Consider the following 25,821-nt stretch of genomic DNA (forward strand, 5'->3'; position numbering starts at 1 on the left):
CATGACACCACCACCACCAGCCTGAGCCGCTGATACAAGGCAGGATGGATCCATGACACCACCACCACCAGCCTGAGCCGCTGATACAAGGCAGGATGGATCCATGACACCAGCACCACCAGCCTGACCCGCTGATACAAGGCAGGATGGATCCATGACACCACCACCAGCCTGAGCCGCTGATACAAGGCAGGATGGATCCATGACACCACCACCACCAGCCTGACCCGCTGATACAAGGCAGGATGGATCCATGACACCACCACCACCAGCCTGACCCGCTGATACAAGGCAGGATGGATCCATGACACCACCACCAGCCTGAGCCGCTGATACAAGGCAGGAAGGATCCATGACACCACCACCACCAGCCTGACCCGCTGATACAAGGCAGGATGGATCCATGACACCACCACCACCAGCCTGACCCGCTGATACAAGGCAGGATGGATCCATGACACCACCACCACCAGCCTGACCCGCTGATACAAGGCAGGATGGATCCATGACACCACCACCACCAGCCTGACCCGCTGATACAAGGCAGGATGGATCCATGACACCACCACCACCAGCCTGAGCCGCTGATACAAGGCAGGATGGATCCATGACACCACCACCACCAGCCTGAGCCGCTGATACAAGGCAGGATGGATCCATGACACCAGCACCACCAGCCTGACCCGCTGATACAAGGCAGGATGGATCCATGACACCACCACCACCAGCCTGACCCGCTGATACAAGGCAGGATGGATCCATGACACCACCACCACCAGCCTGAGCCGCTGATACAAGGCAGGATGGATCCATGACACCACCACCACCAGCCTGAGCCGCTGATACAAGGCAGGATGGATCCATGACACCACCACCACCAGCCTGACCCGCTGATACAAGGCAGGATGGATCCATGACACCACCACCACCAGCCTGAGCCGCTGATACAAGGCAGGATGGATCCATGACACCACCACCACCAGCCTGACCCACTGATACAAGGCAGGATGGATCCATGACACCACCACCACCAGCCTGAGCCGCTGATACAAGGCAGGATGGATCCATGACACCACCACCACCAGCCTGACCCGCTGATACAAGGCAGGATGGATCCATGACACCACCACCACCAGCCTGACCCGCTGATACAAGGCAGGATGGATCCATGACACCACCACCACCAGCCTGAGCCGCTGATACAAGGCAGGATGGATCCATGACACCACCACCACCAGCCTGAGCCGCTGATACAAGGCAGGATGGATCCATGACACCACCAGCACCAGCCTGACCCGCTGATACAAGGCAGGAAGGATCCATGACACCACCACCACCAGCCTGAGCCGCTGATACAAGGCAGGATGGATCCATGACACCACCACCACCAGCCTGAGCCGCTGATACAAGGCAGGATGGATCCATGACACCACCACCACCAGCCTGACCCGCTGATACAAGGCAGGATGGATCCATGACACCACCACCACCAGCCTGAGCTGCTGATACAAGGCAGGATGGATCCATGACACCACCACCACCAGCCTGACCCGCTGATACAAGGCAGGATGGATCCATGACACCAGCACCACCAGCCTGAGCCGCTGATACAAGGCAGGATGGATCCATGACACCAGCACCACCAGCCTGAGCCGCTGATACAAGGCAGGATGGATCCATGACACCACCACCAGCCTGAGCTGCTGATACAAGGCAGGATGGATCCATGACACCACCACCACCAGCCTGACCCGCTGATACAAGGCAGGATGGATCCATGACACCACCACCACCAGCCTGACCCGCTGATACAAGGCAGGATGGATCCATGACACCACCACCACCAGCCTGACCCGCTGATACAAGGCAGGATGGATCCATGACACCACCACCACCAGCCTGAGCCGCTGATACAAGGCAGGATGGATCCATGACACCACCACCACCAGCCTGAGCCGCTGATACAAGGCAGGATGGATCCATGACACCACCAGCACCAGCCTGACCCGCTGATACAAGGCAGGAAGGATCCATGACACCACCACCACCAGCCTGACCCGCTAATACAAGGCAGGATGGATCCATGACACCACCACCACCAGCCTGACCCGCTGATACAAGGCAGGATGGATCCATGACACCACCAGCCTGACCCGCTGATACAAGGCAGGATGGATCCATGACACCACCACCACCAGCCTGAGCCGCTGATACAAGGCAGGATGGATCCATGACACCAGCACCAGCCTGAGCCGCTGATACAAGGCAGGATGGATCCATGACACCACCACCACCAGCCTGAGCCGCTGATACAAGGCAGGATGGATCCATGACACCACCACCACCAGCCTGACCCGCTGATACAAGGCAGGATGGATCCATGACACCACCACCACCAGCCTGACCCGCTGATACAAGGCAGGATGGATCCATGACACCAGCACCACCAGCCTGACCCGCTGATACAAGGCAGGATGGATCCATGACACCACCACCAGCCTGAGCCGCTGATACAAGGCAGGATGGATCCATGACACCACCACCACCAGCCTGACCCGCTGATACAAGGCAGGATGGATCCATGACACCACCACCACCAGCCTGACCCGCTGATACAAGGCAGGATGGATCCATGACACCACCACCACCAGCCTGACCCGCTGATACAAGGCAGGATGGATCCATGACACCACCAGCCTGACCCGCTGATACAAGGCAGGATGGATCCATGACACCACCACCACCAGCCTGAGCCGCTGATACAAGGCAGGATGGATCCATGACACCAGCACCAGCCTGAGCCGCTGATACAAGGCAGGATGGATCCATGACACCACCACCACCAGCCTGAGCCGCTGATACAAGGCAGGATGGATCCATGACACCACCACCACCAGCCTGACCCGCTGATACAAGGCAGGATGGATCCATGACACCACCACCACCAGCCTGAGCCGCTGATACAAGGCAGGATGGATCCATGACACCACCACCACCAGCCTGACCCGCTGATACAAGGCAGGATGGATCCATGACACCAGCACCAGCCTGACCCGCTGATACAAGGCAGGATGGATCCATGACACCACCACCACCAGCCTGACCCATTATACAAGGCAGGATGGATCCATGACACCACCACCACCAGCCTGACCCGCTGATACAAGGCAGGATGGATCCATGACACCATCACCACCAGCCTGAGCCGCTGATACAAGGCAGGATGGATCCATGACACCACCACCACCAGCCTGACCCGCTGATACAAGGCAGGATGGATCCATGACACCACCACCACCAGCCTGAGCCGCTGATACAAGGCAGGATGGATCCATGGCACCACCACCACCAGCCTGACCCGCTGATACAAGGCAGGATGGATCCATGACACCAGCACCACCAGCCTGACCCGCTGATACAAGGCAGGATGGATCCATGACACCACCACCACCAGCCTGACCCGCTGATACAAGGCAGGATGGATCCATGACACCACCACCACCAGCCTGAGCCGCTGATACAAGGCAGGATGGATCCATGACACCAGCACCACCAGCCTGACTCGCTGATACAAGGCAGGATGGATCCATGACACCACCACCACCAGCCTGAGCCGCTGATACAAGGCAGGATGGATCCATGACACCACCACCACCAGCCTGACCCGCTGATACAAGGCAGGATGGATCCATGACACCACCACCAGCCTGAGCCGCTCATACAAGGCAGGATGGATCCATGACACCACCACCACCAGCCTGACCCGCTGATACAAGGCAGGATGGATCCATGACACCACCACCACCAGCCTGAGCCGCTGATACAAGGCAGGATGGATCCATGACACCACCACCACCAGCCTGAGCCGCTGATACAAGGCAGGATGGATCCATGACACCAGCACCACCAGCCTGAGCCGCTGATACAAGGCAGGATGGATCCATGACACCACCACCACCAGCCTGACCCGCTGATACAAGGCAGGATGGATCCATGACACCACCACCACCAGCCTGACCCGCTGATACAAGGCAGGATGGATCCATGCTTTCATGTTGTTGTACCAAATTCTGACCCTACCATCCGAATGTCGCAGCAGAAATCGAGACTCATCAGACCAGGCAACGTTTTTCCAATCTTCTACTGTCCAATTTTGATGAGCTTGTGCAAATTGTAGCCTCAGTTTCCTGTTCTTAGCTGAAAGGAGTGGCACCCGGTGTGGTCTTCTGCTGCTGTAACCCATCTGCCTCAGAGTTGGACGTACTGTGCGTTCAGAGATGCTCTTCTGCCTACCTTGGTTGTAACGGGTGGCGATTTGAGTCACTGTTGCCTTTCTATCAGCTCCAACCAGTCTGCCCATTCTCCTCTGACCTCTGGCATCACCAAGGCATTTCCGCCCACAGAACTGCCGCTCACTGGATGTTTTTTCTTTTTCGGACCCTTCTCTGTAAACCCTAGAGATGGTTGTGCGTGAAAATCCCAGTAGATCAGCAGTTTCTGAAATACTCAGACCAGCCCTTCTGGCACCAACAACCATGCCACGTTCAAAGGCCACAAATCACCTTTCTTCCCCATACTGATGCTCGGGAGAACTGCAGGAGATTGTCTTGACCATGTCTACATGCCTAAATGCACTGCCGCCATGTGATTGGCTGATTAGAAATAAAGTGTTAACGAGCAGTTGGACAGGTGTACCTAATAAAGTGGCCGGTGAGTGTATATGATCTATATATATACTATGATGTATATATATATACTGTGTGTATGATGTATTTTGGGGAGGGGCTGGTTGTAATGACTCAATGACGAATGTAATGGGGGGCTCAGCGCTGGCTCCTGGACTCACGCCATGGAGGGTCTTCTCTGAGTTATTGCCTTGGGGGTCAGTGACTGCGATGGAGATAGGGACAGTAAAGGGTTAATGCCTCCCAGTGGCCCTGGGGCCACATCCCCCTTGTCTACCCCTGAGTTTAGTCTCCGTTATTCTGATCCTCTGTTATTCCTCCTGCAAAACATGATGTTAAATGGACAACTGGGCGTTACCTGTTAAAACTAAGTCACTATTTATATCAATAGTGACTAATCAGGGACAAACCCCTTTTGAATGGGTAACGCCCACTTGTCTATTTTACAGTTTCACAGAATACTCAGAAATTGCTATTTAAAAGGAAGGTGCAATTGGACGTGAGTTTTAGTAATTAATTGATGAGAGGTTTTTGGGGCGCCCCTTACCCCTTATATGGAGCCTTGTAGGAGGGTAGATATAAACCGCCAGGAAGAGTAATAGACTGCCAGGAAGAGTAATAAACTGCCAGGAAGAGTAACACACTGCAAGGATAAGTAATAAACTGCCAAGAAGAGTAATAGACTGCCAGGAAGAGTAATAAACTGCCAGGAAGAGTAATAAACTGCCAGGAAGAGTAACAAACTGCAAGGAAGAGTAACAAACTGCCAGGAAGAGTAACAAACTGCCAGGAAGAGTAATAAATTACCAGGAAGAGTAATAAACGGCCAGGAAGAGTAATAGACTGCCAGGAAGAGTAACAAACTGCAAGGAAGAGTAACAAACTGCCAGGAAGAGTAACAAACTGCAAGGAAGAGTAACAAACTGCCAGGAAGAGTAACAAACTGCCAGGAAGAGTAATAAACTGTCAGGAAGAGTAATAAACTGCCAGGAAGAGTAATAGACTGCCAGGAAGAGTAATAAACTGCCAGGAAGAGTAATAGACTGCCAGGAAGAGTAATAAACGGCCAGGAAGAGTAACAAACTGCAAGGAAGAGTAACAAACTGCCAGGAAGAGTAACAAACTGCCAGGAAGAGTAACAAACTGTCAGGAAGAGTAAAAAACTGCCAGGAAGAGTAACAGACTGCCAAGAAGAGAAATAAACTGTCAGGAAGAGTAATAGACTGCCAGGAAGAATAATAAACTGCCAGGAAGAGTAATAAACTGCCATGAAGAGTAATAGACTGCCAGGAAGAGTAATAGACTGCCAGGAAGAGTAATAAACTGCCAGGAAGAGTAATAGACTGACAGGAAGAGTAAAAGACTGCCAGGAAGATTAATAGACTCCCAGGAAGAGTAATAGACTGCCAGGAAGAGTAATAAACTGCCAGGAAGAGTAATACACTGCCAGGAAGAGTAATAGACTGCCAGGAAGAGTAATAGACTGCCAGGAAGAGTAATAAACTGCCAGGAAGAGTAATAGACTGCCAGGAAGAGTAAAAGACTGCCAGGAAGAGTAAAAGACTGCCAGGAAAAGTAACAGACTGCCAGGAAGAGTAATAGACTGCAAGGAAGAGTAATAGACTGCCAGGTAGAGTAATAGACTTCCAGGAAGAGTAATAGACTGCCAGGTAGAGTAATAAACTGCCAGGTAGAGTAATAAACTGCCAGGAAGAGTAATAGACTGCCAGGAAGAGTAAAAAACTGTCAAGAAGAGTAACAAACGGCAAGGAAGAGTAATAAACTGACAGGAAGAGTAATAAACTGCCAGAAAGAGTAATAGACTTCCAGGAAGAGTAATAGACTGCAAGGAAGAGTAATACGCTTCCAGGAAGAGTAATAGACTGCCAGGAAGAGTAATAAACTGCCAGGTAGAGTAATAAACGGCCAGGAAGAGTAACAGACTGCCAAGAAGAGAAATAAACTGTCAGGAAGAGTAATAGACTGCCAGGAAGAGTAATAAACTGCCAGGAAGAGTAATAAACTGCCAGGAAGAGTAATAGACTGCCAGGAAGAGTAATAAACTACCAGGAAGAGTAATACACTGCCAGGAAGAGTAATACACTGCCAGGAAGAGTAACAGACTGCCAGGAAGAGTAATAGACTGCCAGGAAGAGTAATAAACTGCCCAGGTAGAGTAATAAACTGCCAGGAAGAGTAATAGACTGCCAGGAAGAGTAAAAAACTGTCAAGAAGAGTAACAAACGGCAAGGAAGAGTAATAAACTGACAGGAAGAGTAATAAACTGCCAGAAAGAGTAATAGACTTCCAGGAAGAGTAATAGACTGCAAGGAAGAGTAATACGCTTCCAGGAAGAGTAATAGACTGCCAGGAAGAGTAATAAACTGCCAGGAAGAGTAATAGACTGCCAGGAAGAGTAATAAACTGCCAGGAAGAGTAATACACTGCCAGGAAGAGTAACAGACTGCCAGGAAGAGTAATAGACTGCCAGGAAGAGTAATAAACTGCCCAGAAGAGTAATAGACTGCCAGGAAGAGTAATAGACTGCCAGGAAGAGTAATAAACTGCCCAGAAGAGTAATAGACTCCCAGGAAGAGTAATAGACTCCCAGGAAGAGTAATAAACTGCCAGGAAGAGTAATACACTGCCAGGAAGAGTAATACACTGCCAGGAAGAGTAATAGACTGCCAGGAAGAGTAATAAACTGCCCAGAAGAGTAACAGACTGCCAGGAAGAGTAATAGACTGCCAGGAAGAGTAATAAACTGCCCAGAAGAGTAATAGACTCCCAGGAAGAGTAATAGACTCCCAGGAAGAGTAATAAACTGCCAGGAAGAGTAATACACTGCCAGGAAGAGTAATACACTGCCAGGAAGAGTAATAGACTGCCCGATGAAATGTGTTCTTTGGGCTGCGTTTTACTGATATTTGATATTGTGAGAAATACGTTGCTACGGTTTTACATGATTGATGGAATTTGATAATCCGGAGGTGTTGCCCTTGGGGTCCATCCTGCGGGGGCTCAGGTTGTTCCTCCGGGCATTGTGCAATCTCCGGTTACTGTGATGCTGAGGTCTGATGGATGTGTCCTCTGTCCGGTCTCTCTGGTCTCGCAGTTACAGCCTGAGATGTAGCAGAGGTGACGGTGCAGCAGAGGTGACTGTGTAGCAGAGGTGACGGTGCAGCAGAGCTGAGTCTGGATCTAGAAATAGAACAGACCCGGCTCTGCTACATCAGCGCTTTGTATTGCAGGAATTTCCGCGCATTGATGGAATAGTTGTGATTTCTATGCAGAGTCACTGATGCATCACAGGTGACGGCAGAACAGGGGCGTAAAAGTTCACAGGACAATCGCAGGCACCTGGGGCGCGGGGCCCGGCTCTACGGGGCCACAATGGAGCAGAATGTGCGGCTTTTGTCTCCTGAAATATCAGCAAACACTCTGTCATCTGTTATTGTCCCGCAGACGCCCCTCTATTATACGCCCAAAAAAGTCCACACCGCGGCCCCGGATCACATGAGGGGCCCGGACACAAAGAACTTCCTGCCACATAGATAAACACACCCGAAATAACGCGCCCGCGTCGCCAGCCGCCCCGCAGTGACCTTAAGGGGGTTTCACTTCTTCAAGATCTCTGCTTGCTGTTATACAGGGTCACAGGATACAGGAGAAATGTTTGGGGTGGGACCCCCAGGGATTGAGAAAACATAAGATCTTTATGTATCACTGGGGGCCCCCGTGGTCGGACCCTCAACAGTCAGACCCTTATGTCCAGTGTATACACAGTATATACAGTCTGGGGGTCCCTGTGGTCGGACCCTTATGTCCAGTGTATACACAGTATATACAGTCTGGGGGTCCCTGTGGTCGGACCCTTATGTCCAGTGTATACACAGTATATACAGTCTGGGGGTCCCTGTGGTCGGACCCTTATGTCCAGTGTATACACAGTATATACAGTCTGGGGGTCCCTGTGGTCGGACCCTTATGTCCAGTGTATACACAGTATATACAGTCTGGGGGTCCCCGTGGTCGGACCCTTATGTCCAGTGTATACACAGTATATACAGTCTGGGGGTCCCCGTGGTCGGACCCTTATGTCCAGTGTATACACAGTATATACAGTCTGGGGGTCCCCGTGGTCGGACCCTTATGTCCAGTGTATACACAGTATATACAGTCTGGGGGTCCCCGTGGTCGGACCCTTATGTCCAGTGTATACACAGTATATACAGTCTGGGGGTCCCCGTGGTCGGACCCTTATGTCCTGTGTATACACAGTATATACAGTCTGGGGGTCCCCGTGGTCGGACCCTTATGTCCAGTGTATACACAGTATATACAGTCTGGGGGTCCCCGTGGTCGGACCCTTATGTCCAGTGTATACACAGTATATACAGTCTGGGGGTCCCCGTGGTCGGACCCTTATGTCCTGTGTATACACAGTATATACAGTCTGGGGGTCCCCGTGGTCGGACCCTTATGTCCAGTGTATACACAGTATATACAGTCTGGGGGTCCCCGTGGTCGGACCCTTATGTCCAGTGTATACACAGTATATACAGTCTGGGGGTCCCCGTGGTCGGACCCTTATGTCCAGTGTATACACAGTATATACAGTCTGGGGGTCCCCGTGGTCGGACCCTTATGTCCAGTGTATACACAGTATATACAGTCTGGGGGTCCCCGTGGTCGGACCCTTATGTCCAGTGTATACACAGTATATACAGTCTGGGGGTCCCCGTGGTCGGACCCTTATGTCCAGTGTATACACAGTATATACAGTCTGGGGGTCCCCGTGGTCGGACCCTTATGTCCAGTGTATACACAGTATATACAGTCTGGGGGTCCCCGTGGTCGGACCCTTATGTCCAGTGTATACACAGTATATACAGTCTGGGGGTCCCCGTGGTCGGACCCTTATGTCCAGTGTATACACAGTATATACAGTCTGGGGGTCCCCGTGGTCGGACCCTTATGTCCAGTGTATACACAGTATATACAGTCTGGGGGTCCCCGTGGTCGGACCCTTATGTCCAGTGTATACACAGTATATACAGTCTGGGGGTCCCCGTGGTCAGACCCTTATGTCCAGTGTATACACAGTATATACAGTCTGGGGGTCCCTGTGGTCAGACCCTTATGTCCAGTGTATACACAGTATATACAGTCTGGGGGTCCCTGTGGTCGGACCCTTATGTCCAGTGTATACACAGTATATACAGTCTGGGGGTCCCTGTGGTCAGACCCTTATGTCCAGTGTATACACAGTATATACAGTCTGGGGGTCCCTGTGGTCGGACCCTTATGTCCAGTGTATACACAGTATATACAGTCTGGGGGTCCCTGTGGTCGGACCCTTATGTCCAGTGTATACACAGTATATACAGTCTGATACATTGTAACAAACTATGAAAATGGGAGAGGATTGTTCTGAGGATGTAATGTTGAAGATTTTCTATACTTGATACTTAGTAGCAAAGCTTCAGCTGTGAGTAGTATGAGGCCTAGTATGAGTGTAAGGACTGTGCACCATATGGCGGCACAGTACAGAAAATTAGGCCAATTTGGGCCCCATTCTGACCCGTGTCTGCTTCTTTCCCCCAGTGCTCTGCCTAAAATGTCTGCAGTGTGTGGGCTCCAGCTCATCGTGTCGTATGGTCGTGAGGACGTGTCCATCCTATGAGACCACCTGCATCTCCCTGGCCTACAGGTCACTAGGTGAGACCCATGTATTCATGAGTATTAATGTTTCTGGAACTTTAAAGGATTCTGTAAAGTTATGTAACCGTGGCTTGGATGAGGAGGAGCACAGAGGAGTCTGGAGGAGGAGGAGGACAGAGGAGTCTGGAAGAGGAGGACAGAGGAGTCTGGAAGAGGAGGACAGAGGAGTCTCGAGGAGGAGGAGGACAGAGGAGTCTGGAGGAGGAGGAGGACAGAGGAGTCTGGAGGAGGAGGAGGAGGACAGAGGAGTCTGGAGGAGGAGGAGGAGGACAGAGGAGTCTGGAGGAGGAGGAGGAGAACAGAGGAGTCTGGAGGAGGAGGAGGAGGACAGAGGAGTCTGGAGGAGGAGGAGGACAGAGGAGTCTGGAGGAGGAGGACAGAGGAGTCTGGAAGAGGAGGACAGAGGAGTCTGGAAGAGGAGGACAGAGGAGTCTGGAGGAGGAGGAGCACAGAGGAGTCTGGAGGAGGAGGAGGAGGACAGAGGAGTCTGGAGGAGGAGGACAGAGGAGTCTGGTGGAGGAGGAGGAGAACAGAGGAGTCTGGAGGAGGAGGAGGAGGACAGAGGAGTCTGGAGGAGGAGGAGGAGGACAGAGGAGTCTGGAGGAGGAGGACAGAGGAGTCTGGAGGAGGAGGAGGACAGAGGAGTCTGGAGGAGGAGGAGGACAGAGGAGTCTGGAGGAGGAGGAGGACAGAGGAGTCTGGAGGAGGAGGACAGAGGGGTCTGGAGGAGGAGGAGGACAGAGGGGTCTGGAGGAGGAGGACAGAGGAGTCTGGAGGAGGTGGAGGACAGAGGAGTCTGGAGGAGGAGGAGGACAGAGGAGTCTGGGGGAGGAGGAGGACCGAGGAGTCTGGAGGAGGAGGAGGAGGACAGAGGGGTCTGGAGGAGGAGGAGGAGGACAGAGGGGTCTGGAGGGAGGAGGAGGACAGAGGAGTCTGGAGGAGGACAGAGGAGTCTGGAGGAGGAGGAGGACAGAGGAGTCTGGAAGAGGACAGAGGAGTCTGGAAGAGGACAGAGGAGTCTGGAGGAGGAGGAGGACAGAGGAGTCTGGAGGAGGAGGAGGACAGAGGAGTCTGGAGGAGGAGGACAGAGGGGTCTGGAGGAGGAGGACAGAGGGGTCTGGAGGAGGAGGACAGAGGAGTCTGGAGGAGGTGGAGGACAGAGGGGTCTGGAGGAGGAGGAGGAGGACAGAGGGGTCTGGAGGGAGGAGGAGGACAGAGGAGTCTGGAGGAGGAGGAGGAGGACAGAGGAGTCTGGTGGAGGAGGAGGACAGAGGGGTCTGGAGGAGGAGGATAGAAGAGTCTGGAGGAGGAGGAGGACAGAGGGGTCTGGAGGAGGAGGAGGAGGACAGAGGAGTCTGGAGGAGGAGGATAGAGGAGTCTGGAGGAGGAGGAGGATAGAGGAGTCTGGAGGAGGAGGAGGATAGAGGAGTCTGGATGCATCTTCAGTGATTCATCTCCATTGATATATGAGGGACATGTTTGTGGCTTCTTAATTGTGTTAAAGTAAAATCCTGTTTTCTCGTTGTCCTCTCACTTTGCTCCATATAAATAAAGGTAACGTTGGACATTAACCATCTCCAATGTAACGTCTTCCGGGTAATTACTTGTCTCTGGCTCCAGAATCTTTCCTATCTTTACTTGTCCACGAGTCTCCTCAGTCCCTCAAGCGCATCTCACCCCATCATAAGGAGCTTCATGGAGTAACAGAACGGCAAATATGAGATTCCAGGACGGAGGATGATGGGACCATGAGTCCTCTTCTTCTGTATCTCTCCTTCTCTAATTTGGATGTAACTCTAGACCTGAGAGTGTGAGAGATACAGCTAAGACAAGCTCCATCTACTTACATCTAGAGAGGAGCAAATTGATTTGTGGATTTGGTATGAGTCTCCCATTCTTCAGTCACCAAATCAAGTCCAAATCTTTTATGATTTTCTTCAGATGAATTTTTTAAATTGTCATTCATCCCATTGAACGTAATGTTGGACTCTAGAGCTCGTCTTCTTCTGCATCTCTCGGCCTCTAAAAGTTGGACGTAACGTTGGACTCTAGAGCTTGTCTTCTTCTGTACCTCTTGGTTTGTAAAGATGAGCATAATGTTTGACTCTAGAACTTGTCTTCTACATCTCTCGGCCTGTAAAAGTTGGACGTAATGTTGGACTCTAGAGCTTGTCTTCTTCTGAATCTCTTGGTTTGTAAAGTTGAGCGTAATGTTGGACTCTAGAGCTTGTCTTCTTCTGTATCTCTTTTGTTTTTTAAAAGTTGAGCGTAATGTTGGACTCTAAAGCTTGTCTTCTTCTGAATCTCTTGGTTTGTAAAGTTGAGCGTAATGTTGGACTCTAGAGCTTGTCTTCTTCTGAATCTCTTGGTTTGTAAAGTTGAGCGTAATGTTGGACTCTAGAGCTTGTCTTCTTCTGAATCTCTTGGTTTGTAAAGTTGAGCGTAATGTTGGACTCTAGAACTTGTCTTCTTCTGTATCTCTTTTGTTTTTTAAAAGTTGAGCGTAATGTTGGACTCTAGAGCTTGTCTTCTTCTGCATCTCTCGGCCTCTAAAAGTTGGACATTGTTGGACTCTAGAGATCGTCTTTTGTACCTTTTGGTTTGTAAAAGTTGAATGTAATGTTGGACTCTAGAACTTGTCTTCTGTATCTCTCGGTCTCTTAAAGTTTGGCAGAATGTTGGACTCTGGATCTCATCTTCTTTTGTATCTCTCAGGCTATGATTGAGTGATGAAATGTTGGACTCTGGATCTCGTCTTCTCCTGAAGCCAACAGCCGGAGACAGAGATCCACAAGCTCCATAGTCTAACATCCAACTATCAACCAAAGAAACCGCGGTACTTCTTCTGGAACAAGGGGTGAAAGGTCTGGGGGCTGAGACATAAGAGGTCATGTTTTTCATTGGCCGCCACCTTGGGGGAAGCAGCAATGGAACATCCCATCAGCCTTAACCTCTTACAACCATGGCGAGGATGTGCACTCCAGAGATTTCAGACTCTTCTTCCGGGATTGAAGTTGTCCAGACCAGTTCTGTCGTGGTTGTACATCACTGGTGGCCCCGAGCTCTGTGTATCATAATGGCGTGGGGGACACATTCCAGGTGCAGTGATATCTCTGTCACCTATAAATCTTTACTAGTCGGAATTTTTGACGTGACGCCATCCCTCCACCCTGTCAGTCACTAAAGCAGTAAACACAGAAGGCATTTTGCTGAAAAGGAAGCATTTTTCCATTATATGGTGTACAGTAAATGAAACCCTGAGGCACCCTTAAAGGGGATGTCCAATATGATTGGGGCAATTGGTTGTACTAAAAGAGATTCCAATATGTAGAGATTGGACAGCTCCTTCTCCTGAAGAACACATCGCTTACTGGATCTACGAGGGTCTGGTTTAGATTCAGTTTCTTCTCCAGGACCTTTTGAGGGCATCTACCTCTTTGGATGCTCTGGTAGATAAAGTTGAGATCAACTAACACGATGGACACCAATTAAATTTTAATTGTTCTGCTCATTAGAGTTTAGGGTCATCTGCTCGTGTAGACACATTCCAACCAATAATCCAAAAATACCAGAATTTGGTCTTCAGTATTTTGGAAGCTTTATAAAGCCCGTGTCCTGTTGAAGCTTCTTCTCTCTTCCCATGGGCCGGCTTGCTTGTCTGCCTTTCTGTGACCCTGTACGAGCTGCAATGTATCAGACGAGGCTTGTGGGATACTGCGGGTAATTAATACATGATCTGTATCACCTGATTTGTCTTCTGCAGATAGTAACACAGTGATGAAAGGCTGCTCCACGACCGAGCTGTGCAACCAGACCTCAATCATCTACACCGGGAATCGAGCCGTCTACATGACGGCCACGTGCTGTGAGAGTAACCTCTGCAACCTCAACAAGTACTCGAGTAAGTATCAGGGCATGCTGGGAGTTCCTCTTGTAGAGTTAATGTTAGATAGTTATTAGGAAGTGTCTTTGATGTCTCCGTATCTATGGAGACATCTTGATACATGATTTCTGGATGGAGTATACGTCTCGGAGCACGCTCACTCACGTCTTGCTTTTCCTCCTCAGCTTCTCGGGTTTACTCAAATCGCTTACAGTGTAATTCGTGTAAAAGTTCTTCCACCACCTGTCCTGGTCCGTATCAGTCTGTCTTCTGCGATGAGGTCAACAACAACTGTGTGGACCTGATCACAACTGAGTATACGAAAGGTAAACGCTCTATAGAATTTGTTCATACTGGACCTCTACTCCACCCACACTACGCTTGTACTGTGCCCATACGTTCTCCATGCCGCGTCTATTACATGGACAACACTTGATAGGTGTACGTTAGCCATGGTTCTGGAGGTGCCATCAAGTCAAGGCATTTCTTGAAGTGTGGCCCACAGGACAACATGGACCCATTCATGGTGTAGACTCTACTGGAAGACACAGGGCGCTTGTGACCAGAGGAAGGCGGGATATGTCTAGTTTTGGGTTAGCCTGGTCACCACTGGTCACAATCTGTCCAATTTTGAGCCCACCTGGTGCATTGGCTTTCACTTTCCATCAACTCCCAGTCTATAAGTTGACTGAGCCTAAAGCTAGCTGAGCAGGCTTGTAGGCTACGGGACTTCCCTTAATTGGGGCAATGCTCTCCCTTGGTATTTGTTGACATCTCAACTTCTTCTATAATGGAACCAAAACTGTAGAAATAAGGATATTCTCTGAGGGTCTCTCTGTGGAGACCACAATGTAAGGTCACGGTGACCACTAGTACATAGATGCCGAATAAACAACACAAAGCCCAGCTCCACCACCAAGCCTTACCCAACATCTACTGTCAGAGTGGAAGCCGTTCCTTTTCCACCATGATGGGGCATAAGAATTGGGAAAACCACCACACGGTGATCATCACAAATGGACAAGAGATTCCATAGTCGGTAGGGCCAATGGGCAATCAGAATGGTTGGTGATAGAAGGTCATGTATTGATGTAGAGTTCATCCTAGGTGGAGGGGGCCACTTAAAGTTGCACCTTCCTTACAGAAGAACACAACGATCATCTTGGGTTCCCTTTGAAGATTTTATGCTATAGACATCCTTGGGTCAATCTATCTCCGTGCCTTCTGTTCATCCAGAAGAAGCCAAACTCATGTTTCCAAAAATATGAATACCATAAGCCCCTCAGGGTAGTTCCTTATCTGAGATTACCGGAAAGTTAAAGTATGTTACAAAAATATCTAAACGGAGAGAATTTATGATGTCCTCCACCTTCTGAAGGTTCTCAGGGATCCTACCTCCGCAGGGACAGATATAGATTTCAGTCCTGGGGCAAATTGCACCTCTACCAGGATGTTTTTGAAAAAAAAAGATTCAAATTTTAGAGGTAAATTCAGACCCCATGGTGGCCGAGATGAAGTGTGGTGGACCTATCAAGGGTAGGACGTTGGGCTTCCCTAACCAACAAGTCTCCAATGTTCTCTTCCAGATGTACCGACCAGCACATCGTACGTGAAAGGTTGCGGAGCCGGGAACGTTGGACAATGTACAGACCTGTTTGCATTGAATACGGGAGATTATCAGCGTTACAGCTACCTGTCCTGCTGCAGTAATACGGATAAGTGCAACTCCCCCACCGTATCCAGTGAGTAGAACTGGAGCCTTCAAAGATCTAGAATAGGACTTTATGATGAGAAGGAGATCTAGAAACTTCTTCCATGGGAACTCAATAGGAACAACTTTACTAGACAGTATTGTCCTGTGGCTCTGAGACTGTATGCTGTGAGAGGGGAGGAGGAGCAGCTGTGTTATAATAAAGAGGGAAATCGGTCTTCTAAATTCATGATTCTTTGAGAAAATAACATAAATTTTTAGGTCCAAGGGGTGGATGAGCCCCAGTACACAATCTGTGCCGGGCCCCTGACTATAACGTATATACACATAGTACTAGGCTTCTCATATGGAAAAGTGACACCTTATGGACCCCCGAAGCCTCCTGAGCCATGTTGGGACCACACCCTCTGCACCCCCCCCCCCCCCCAGTTTATTCAGAATATTATTATTATGTTTCTAAATTGTTTTCATTTTTTTTTCATGGTTTACCTTTCCAGTTCCAAAGCTAATCAATAATAATGGAATAACATGTTTTGGATGTAAGGAGACAGGAAAAAATGAGTGTGCGATACAAAACCAAGTGCAAGTCAGGTGTAAAGGCACACTCATCCGATGTATGGAGGCATTTGGTAAGTATTATAGTAGTTATATTCCTGTACATAGGGGGCAGTATTATAGTAGTTATATTCTTGTACATAGGGGGCAGTATTATACTAGTTATATTCCTGTACATAGGGGGCGGTATTATAGTAGTTATATTCTTGTACATAGGGGGCAGTATTATAGTAGTTATATTCCTGTACATAGGGGGCAGTATTATAGTAGTTATATTCCTGTACATAGGGGGCAGTATTATAGTAGTTATATTCCTGTACATAGGGGGCAGTATTATAGTAGTTATATTCCTGTACATAGGGGGCAGTATTATAGTAGTTATATTCCTGTACATAGGGGGCAGTATTATAGTAGTTATATTCTTGTACATAGGGGGCAGTATTATAGTAGTTATATTCCTGTACATAGGGGGCAGTATTATAGTAGTTATATTCCTGTACATAGGGGGCAGTATTATAGTAGTTATATTCTTGTACATAGGGGGCAGTATTATAGTAGTTATATTCCTGTACATAGGGGGCAGTATTATAGTAGTTATATTCTTGTACATAGGGGGCAGTATTATAGTAGTTATATTCCTGTACATAGGGGGCAGTATTATAGTAGTTATATTCTTGTAGATAGGGGCAGTATTATAGTAATTATATTCCTGTACATAGGGGGCAGTATTATAGTAGTTATATTCCTGTACATAGGGGGCAGTATTATAGTAGTTATATTCCTGTACATAGGGGGCAGTATTATAGTAGTTATATTCCTGTACATAGGGGGCAGTATTATAGTAGTTATATTCCTGTACATAGGAGGCAGTATTATAGTAGTTATATTCCTGTACATAGGGAGCAGTATTATAATAGTTATATTCCTGTACATAGGGGGCAGTATTATAGTAGTTATATATTCTTGTACATAGGGGGCAGTATTATAGTAGTTATATTCTTGTACATAGGGGGCAGTATTATAGTAGTTATATTCCTGTACATAGGGGGCAGTATTATAGTAGTTATATTCCTGTACATAGGGGGCAGTATTAGAGTAGTTATATTCCTGTACATAGGGGGCAGTATTATAGTAGTTATATTCCTGTACATAGGGGGCGGTATTATAGTAGTTATATTCCTGTACATAGGGGGCAGTATTATAGTAGTTATATCCCTGTACATAGGGGGCAGTATTATAGTAGTTATATTCTTGTACATAGGGGGCAGTATTATAGTAGTTATATTCTTGTACATAGGGGGCAGTATTATAGTAGTTATATTCTTGTACATAGGGGGCAGTATTATAGTAGTTATATTCCTGTACATAGGGGGCAGTATTTTAGTAGTTATATTCTTGTACATAGGGGGCAGTATTATAGTAGTTATATTCCTGTACATAGGGGGCAGTATTATAGTAGTTATATTCCTGTACATAGGGGGCAGTATTATAGTAGTTATATTCTTGTACATAGTGGGCAGTATTATAGTAGTTATATTCTTGTACATAGGGGGCAGTATTATAGTAGTTATATTCCTGTACATAGGGGGCAGTATTATAGTAGTTATATTCCTGTACATAGGGGGCAGTATTATAGTAGTTATATTCCTGTACATAGGGGGCAGTATTATAGTAATGAAGTCATACATAGTATTTGGCACTCATAGGACCACATTCATCAGAATTGGTGCAGTCTGTACTATGTGGAGTGTGCACCCCTTGCACTGTGCGGGAAGTGGCACCAACTTTTAGTTTTTGCACCCTAGAGATGCCATATTTTATGACATAATTATGTTAAGTTGATATGATAAATGTGGCACACATTTTCTGTTTTTCTCTAGACCAGAACCGTAAGACGCTGATGAAAGGCTGCTGCACGGTCGGCTTCTGCTCCTCCACGTCCCCGTCACAGTTTGTGCCAAACATTTCGGAGATCCAATGCTGTGCCGGAAGCATGTGCAATAACTTTACCCGGGAAACTTCCAGCCCCACCCCCGCAGTCAGCGGCTCCATAAGACTGAACACAGACACAAGGCTCCCGGCCTTCCTCATAGGCTTATTATACGCTATCAGGAGGCACTTCCCCTAGCAGGACCTTCAGAAGACCCTGTGATGGACTTGTACAGAAAACTGGTTATTTATATTGGAGAACTCAATCTACGTCCTATATTGGGATATAAAGTGTCTCTACTTGATCTTCACACTTCTGCTCCTACACTGAGGGTCTGTTGGTCCTGATGAAGCCAGGAGCTCCCATCATGGAGGTGGCCAGAGAGTTGGCCTGGACACCATTTCCTAATTGTACTTTCAAAATCACAGTATTCTTAAATACCGGGCACGTTCTACTGAAGACGTTGACTTTACTTGTGGGTTGATGCCTGCGGATCACTGATGTTTCCTCTACTCTCACTACCAAGATTATCACCTCAACACCAGGACCAGTATCATTATAATCAACATTAATATCATCACCATCATCTCCACTACTCTCCCTACCACCATCATCTCCACCACTCTCCTTACCACCATCACCATCATCTCCACTACTCTCCCTACCACCATCATCTCCACCACTCTCCTTACCACCATCACCATCATCTCCACCACTCTCCTTACCACCATCACCATCATCTCCACCACTCTCCCTACCACCATCATCTCCACCACTCTACTTACCACCATCACCATCATCTCCACCACTCTCCTTACAACCATCACCATCATCTCCACCACTCTCCTTACCACCATCATCTCCACCACTCTCCTTACCACCATCATCTCCACCACTCTCCTTACCACCATCACCATCATCTCCACCACTCTCCCTACCACCATCATCTCCACCACTCTCCTTACCACCATCACCATCATCTCCACCACTCACCTTACCACCATCACCATCATCTCCACCACTCTCCCTACCACCATCATCTCCACCACTCTCCTTACCACCATCACCATCATCTCCACCACTCTCCTTACCACCATCACCATCATCTCCACCACTCTCCTTACCACCATCATCTCCACCACTCTCCTTACCACCATCACCTCCATCACTCTCCTTACCACCACCACCATCATCTCCACCATTCTCCTTACCACCATCATCTCCACCACTCTCCTTACCACCATCACCATCATCTCCACCACTCTCCTTACCACCATCACCATCATCTCCACCACTCACCTTACCACCATCACCATCATCTCCACCACTCTTCTTACCACCATCACCATCATCTCCACCACTCTCCTTACCACCATCACCATCATCTCCACCCCTCTCCTTACCACCATCACCATCATCTCCACCACTCCTCATACCACCATCACCATCATCTCCACCACTCTCCTTACCACCATCATCTCCACCACTCTCCTTACCACCATCATCTCCACCACTCTCCTTACCACCATCACCATCATCTCCACCACTCTCCTTACCACCATCACTATCATCTCCCCCACTCTCCTTACCACCATCACCATCATCTCCACCACTCTCCTTACCACCATCACCATCATCTCCACCACTCCTCATACCACCATCACTATCATTTCCACCACTCTCCCTACCACCATCATCTCCACCACTCTCCTTACCACCATCATCTCCACCACTCTCCTTACCACCATCACCATCACAGAAAACTGGTTATTTATATTGGAGAACTCAATCTACGTCCTATATTGGGATATAAAGTGTCTCTACTTGATCTTCACACTTCTGCTCCTACACTGAGGGTCTGTTGGTCCTGATGAAGCCAGAAGCTCCCATCATGGAGGTGGCCAGAGAGTTGGCCTGGACACCATTTCCTAATTGTACTTTCAAAATCACAGTATTCTTAAATACCGGGCACGTTCTACTGAAGACGTTGACTTTACTTGTGGGTTGATGCCTGCGGATCACTGATGTTTCCTCTACTCTCACTACCAAGATTATCACCTCAACACCAGGACCAGTATCATTATAATCAACATTAATATCATCACCATCATCTCCACTACTCTCCCTACCACCATCATCTCCACCACTCTCCTTACCACCATCACCATCATCTCCACCACTCTCCTTACCACCATCACCATCATCTCCACCACTCTCCCTACCACCATCATCTCCACCACTCTACTTACCACCATCACCATCATCTCCACCACTCTCCTTACCACCATCACCATCATCTCCACCACTCTCCTTACCACCATCATCTCCACCACTCTCCTTACCACCATCATCTCCACCACTCTCCTTACCACCATCACCATCATCTCCACCACTCTCCCTACCACCATCATCTCCACCACTCTCCTTACCACCATCACCATCATCTCCACCACTCACCTTACCACCATCACCATCATCTCCACCACTCTCCCTACCACCATCATCTCCACCACTCTCCTTACCACCATCACCATCATCTCCACCACTCTCCTTACCACCATCACCATCATCTCCACCACTCTCCTTACCACCATCATCTCCACCACTCTCCTTACCACCATCACCTCCATCACTCTCCTTACCACCATCACCTCCATCACTCTCCTTACCACCACCACCATCATCTCCACCATTCTCCTTACCACCATCATCTCCACCACTCTCCTTACCACCATCACCATCATCTCCACCACTCTCCTTACCACCATCACCATCATCTCCACCACTCTCCTTACCACCATCACCATCATCTCCACCACTCTTCTTACCACCATCACCATCATCTCCACCACTCTCCTTACCACCATCATCTCCACCACTCTCCCTACCACCATCACTATCATCTCCACCACTCTCCTTACCACCATCACCATCTCCACCACTCTCCTTATCACCATCACCATCATCTCCACCACTCTCCTTACCACCATCACCATCATCTCCACCACTCACCTTACCACCATCACCATCATCTCCACCACTCTCCCTACCACCATCATCTCCACCACTCTCCTTACCACCATCACCATCATCTCCACCACTCTCCTTACCACCATCACCATCATCTCCACCACTCTCCTTACCACCATCATCTCCACCACTCTCCTTACCACCATCACCTCCATCACTCTCCTTACCACCACCACCATCATCTCCACCATTCTCCTTACCACCATCATCTCCACCACTCTCCTTACCACCATCACCATCATCTCCACCACTCTCCTTACCACCATCACCATCATCTCCACCACTCTCCTTACCACCATCACCATCATCTCCACCACTCTTCTTACCACCATCACCATCATCTCCACCACTCTCCTTACCACCATCATCTCCACCACTCTCCCTACCACCATCACTATCATCTCCACCACTCTCCTTACCACCATCACCATCTCCACCACTCTCCTTATCACCATCACCATCATCTCCACCACTCTCCTTACCACCATCACCATCATCTCCACCCCTCTCCTTACCACCATCACCATCATCTCCACCACTCCTCATACCACCATCACCATCATCTCCACCACTCTCCTTACCACCATCATCTCCACCACTCTCCTTACCAACATCATCTCCACCACTCTCCTTACCACCATCATCTCCACCACTCTCCTTACCACCATCACCATCATCTCCACCACTCTCCTTACCACCATCACTATCATCTCCCCCACTCTCCTTACCACCATCACCATCATCTCCACCACTCTCCTTACCACCATCACCATCATCTCCACCACTCCTCATACCACCATCACTATCATTTCCACCACTCTCCCTACCACCATCATCTCCACCACTCTCCTTACCACCATCATCTCCACCACTCTCCTTACCACCATCACCATCATCTCCACCACTCCTCATACCACCATCACTATCATCTCCACCACTCTCCCTACCACCATCATCTCCACCACTCTACTTACCACCATCACCATCATCTCCACCACTCTCCTTACCACCATCACCATCATCTCCACCACTCTCCTTACCACCATCATCTCCACCACTCTCCTTACCACCATCATCTCCACCACTCTCCTTACCACCATCATCTCCACCACTCTCCCTACCACCATCATCTCCACCACTCTCCTTACCACCATCACCATCATCTCCACCACTCACCTTACCACCATCACCATCATCTCCACCACTCTCCCTACCACCATCATCTCCACCACTCTCCTTACCACCATCACCATCATCTCCACCACTCTCCTTACCACCATCACCATCATCTCCACCACTCTCCTTACCACCATCATCTCCACCACTCTCCTTACCACCATCACCTCCATCACTCTCCTTACCACCATCACCTCCATCACTCTCCTTACCACCACCACCATCATCTCCACCATTCTCCTTACCACCATCATCTCCACCACTCTCCTTACCACCATCACCATCATCTCCACCACTCTCCTTACCACCATCACCATCATCTCCACCACTCTCCCTACCACCATCATCTCCACCACTCTCCTTACCACCATCACCATCATCTCCACCACTCACCTTACCACCATCACCATCATCTCCACCACTCTCCCTACCACCATCATCTCCACCACTCTCCTTACCACCATCACCATCATCTCCACCACTCTCCTTACCACCATCACCATCATCTCCACCACTCTCCTTACCACCATCATCTCCACCACTCTCCTTACCACCATCACCTCCATCACTCTCCTTACCACCACCACCATCATCTCCACCATTCTCCTTACCACCATCATCTCCACCACTCTCCTTACCACCATCACCATCATCTCCACCACTCTCCTTACCACCATCACCATCATCTCCACCACTCTCCTTACCACCATCACCATCATCTCCACCACTCTTCTTACCACCATCACCATCATCTCCACCACTCTCCTTACCACCATCATCTCCACCACTCTCCCTACCACCATCACTATCATCTCCACCACTCTCTATACCACCATCACCATCTCCACCACTCTCCTTATCACCATCACCATCATCTCCACCACTCTCCTTACCACCATCACCATCATCTCCACCCCTCTCCTTACCACCATCACCATCATCTCCGCCACTCCTCATACCACCATCACCATCATCTCCACCACTCTCCTTACCACCATCATCTCCACCACTCTCCTTACCAACATCATCTCCACCACTCTCCTTACCACCATCATCTCCACCACTCTCCTTACCACCATCACCATCATCTCCACCACTCTCCTTACCACCATCACTATCATCTCCCCCACTCTCCTTACCACCATCACCATCATCTCCACCACTCTCCTTACCACCATCACCATCATCTCCACCACTCCTCATACCACCATCACTATCATTTCCACCACTCTCCCTACCACCATCATCTCCACCACTCTCCTTACCACCATCATCTCCACCACTCTCCTTACCACCATCACCATCATCTCCACCACTCCTCATACCACCATCACTATCATCTCCACCACTCTCCCTACCACCATCATCTCCACCACTCTCCTTACCACCATCATCTCCACCACTCTCCTTACCACCATCACCATCATCTCCACCACTCCTCATAGCACCATCACTATCATCTCCACCACTCTCCCTACCACCATCATCTCCACCACTCTCCTTACCACCATCACCATCATCTCCACCACTCTCCTTACCACCACCATCATCATCTCCACCACTCTCCTTACCACCATCACCATCTCCGCCACTCTCCTTACCACCATCACCATCATCTCCACCACTCTCCTTACCACCATCACCATCATCATCATCATCATCATCTCCGCCACTCTCCTTACCACCATCACCACCATCTCCACCACTCTCCTTACCACCATCACTACCATCTCCACCACTCTCCTTACCACCATCACCATCATCTCCACCACTCTCCTTACCACCATCACCATCATCTCCACCACTCTCCCTACCACCATCTCCTCCACCACTCTCCTTACCACCATCACCATCATCTCCACCACTCTCCCTACCACCATCTCCATCATCTCCACCACTCTCCTTACCACCATCACCATCATCTCCACCACTCTCCTTACTACCATCACCATCATCTCCACCACTCTCCCTACCACCATCTCCTCCACCACTCTCCTTACCACCATCACCATCATCTCCACCACTCTCCTTACCACCATCACCATCATCTCCACCACTCTCCCTACCACCATCTCCTCCACCACTCTCCTTACCACCATCACCATCATCTCCACCACTCTCCCTACCACCATCTCCATCATCTCCACCACTCTCCTTACCACCATCACCATCATCTCCACCACTCTCCTTACCACCATCACCATCATCTCCACCACTCTCCCTACCACCATCTCCTCCACCACTCTCCTTACCATGACCACCTTCATCTTCACCACTCTCATTACCACCATCACCACCAATATCATCATCCCTAGCTTTAACCCAACCACCACCACTATTACTGCCTTCTACTCTACCTTCACCATCATCAGTATCACCTCATTGCCATCACTACCACCAGCACCACCTCTATAACCACCTCCACCACCGGAGGACTTTACCATCACCATCCCTTCACCAACGCTCTTTAACTTCTACTGAATGGTCAAGTTTGACGTCTTCCTCTCCCCTTGTGACTGTTGAGTCTCCTTCTTAATGTTTTAATTATTATTATTAAGTTTATATCAGGTTTTTATTAAATATATTGTATATAAGAATGAAAGATTCCCAGCACTTATCTCAGGAGACATCATCCACCCTGCCCAGAGGTCCCATCACACATACACAATGTCCTCCAGATCCTCGTTGTTCTTGTACTTCTTAAGTATTTCCTATTGTCACAAAGTGTCAGATGTCCCCAGATATTTCACATTCTTAAGTGTCCCACAAGTCATTGCCACGGGGGAAACTGCAAGGTGTGTAACTGTGATAATTGGATTATTTACATGTAGGTCGTCTAAGAAGAAGATCCAGGTTATTGTTTTAAAGGAGAACACAACCCCAGGAGCTCCCATCTCAGATTTTCAGAGTAATATTGGTAATTGTTACTCTCGATCAGCCTCTAAGTATTTAGAGTAAACTAGAGCAGGACTCCTGAAGAAGGGACTTTATTTTAGGATTATTGTCTCTAGATCAATGGTGCTTCCCCTGCATAACCATCACCATTATCTCCACCAACACCAATATCCATCATTACCATCAACACCACTAGAATTAGGTCCACCGTAACTTTGACCATCAACATAAC

At 48.9% G+C, this 25,821-nt stretch overlaps 1 protein-coding gene across 1 annotated transcript in view; it reads left to right on the forward strand.

Moving 5' to 3' along the window:
• Positions 1 to 19,074, forward strand: part of LOC140065291 (urokinase plasminogen activator surface receptor-like) — a 28,849-nt gene extending 9,775 nt beyond the window's left edge. The window contains exons 2-7 of the mRNA XM_072112885.1: positions 10,293 to 10,406; positions 14,173 to 14,310; positions 14,478 to 14,618; positions 15,879 to 16,034; positions 16,501 to 16,632; positions 18,439 to 19,074. Coding sequence (XP_071968986.1) covers positions 10,293 to 10,406; positions 14,173 to 14,310; positions 14,478 to 14,618; positions 15,879 to 16,034; positions 16,501 to 16,632; positions 18,439 to 18,686 — 929 coding nt within the window. The 3' untranslated portion in view covers positions 18,687 to 19,074. The remainder of the gene's footprint in view (positions 1 to 10,292; positions 10,407 to 14,172; positions 14,311 to 14,477; positions 14,619 to 15,878; positions 16,035 to 16,500; positions 16,633 to 18,438) is intronic.
• Positions 19,075 to 25,821: the final 6,747 nt, after the last annotated feature.

Source organism: Engystomops pustulosus, chromosome 6, assembly GCF_040894005.1.
Source record: "Engystomops pustulosus chromosome 6, aEngPut4.maternal, whole genome shotgun sequence".
Classification (NCBI taxonomy): Eukaryota; Metazoa; Chordata; class Amphibia; order Anura; family Leptodactylidae; genus Engystomops; species Engystomops pustulosus.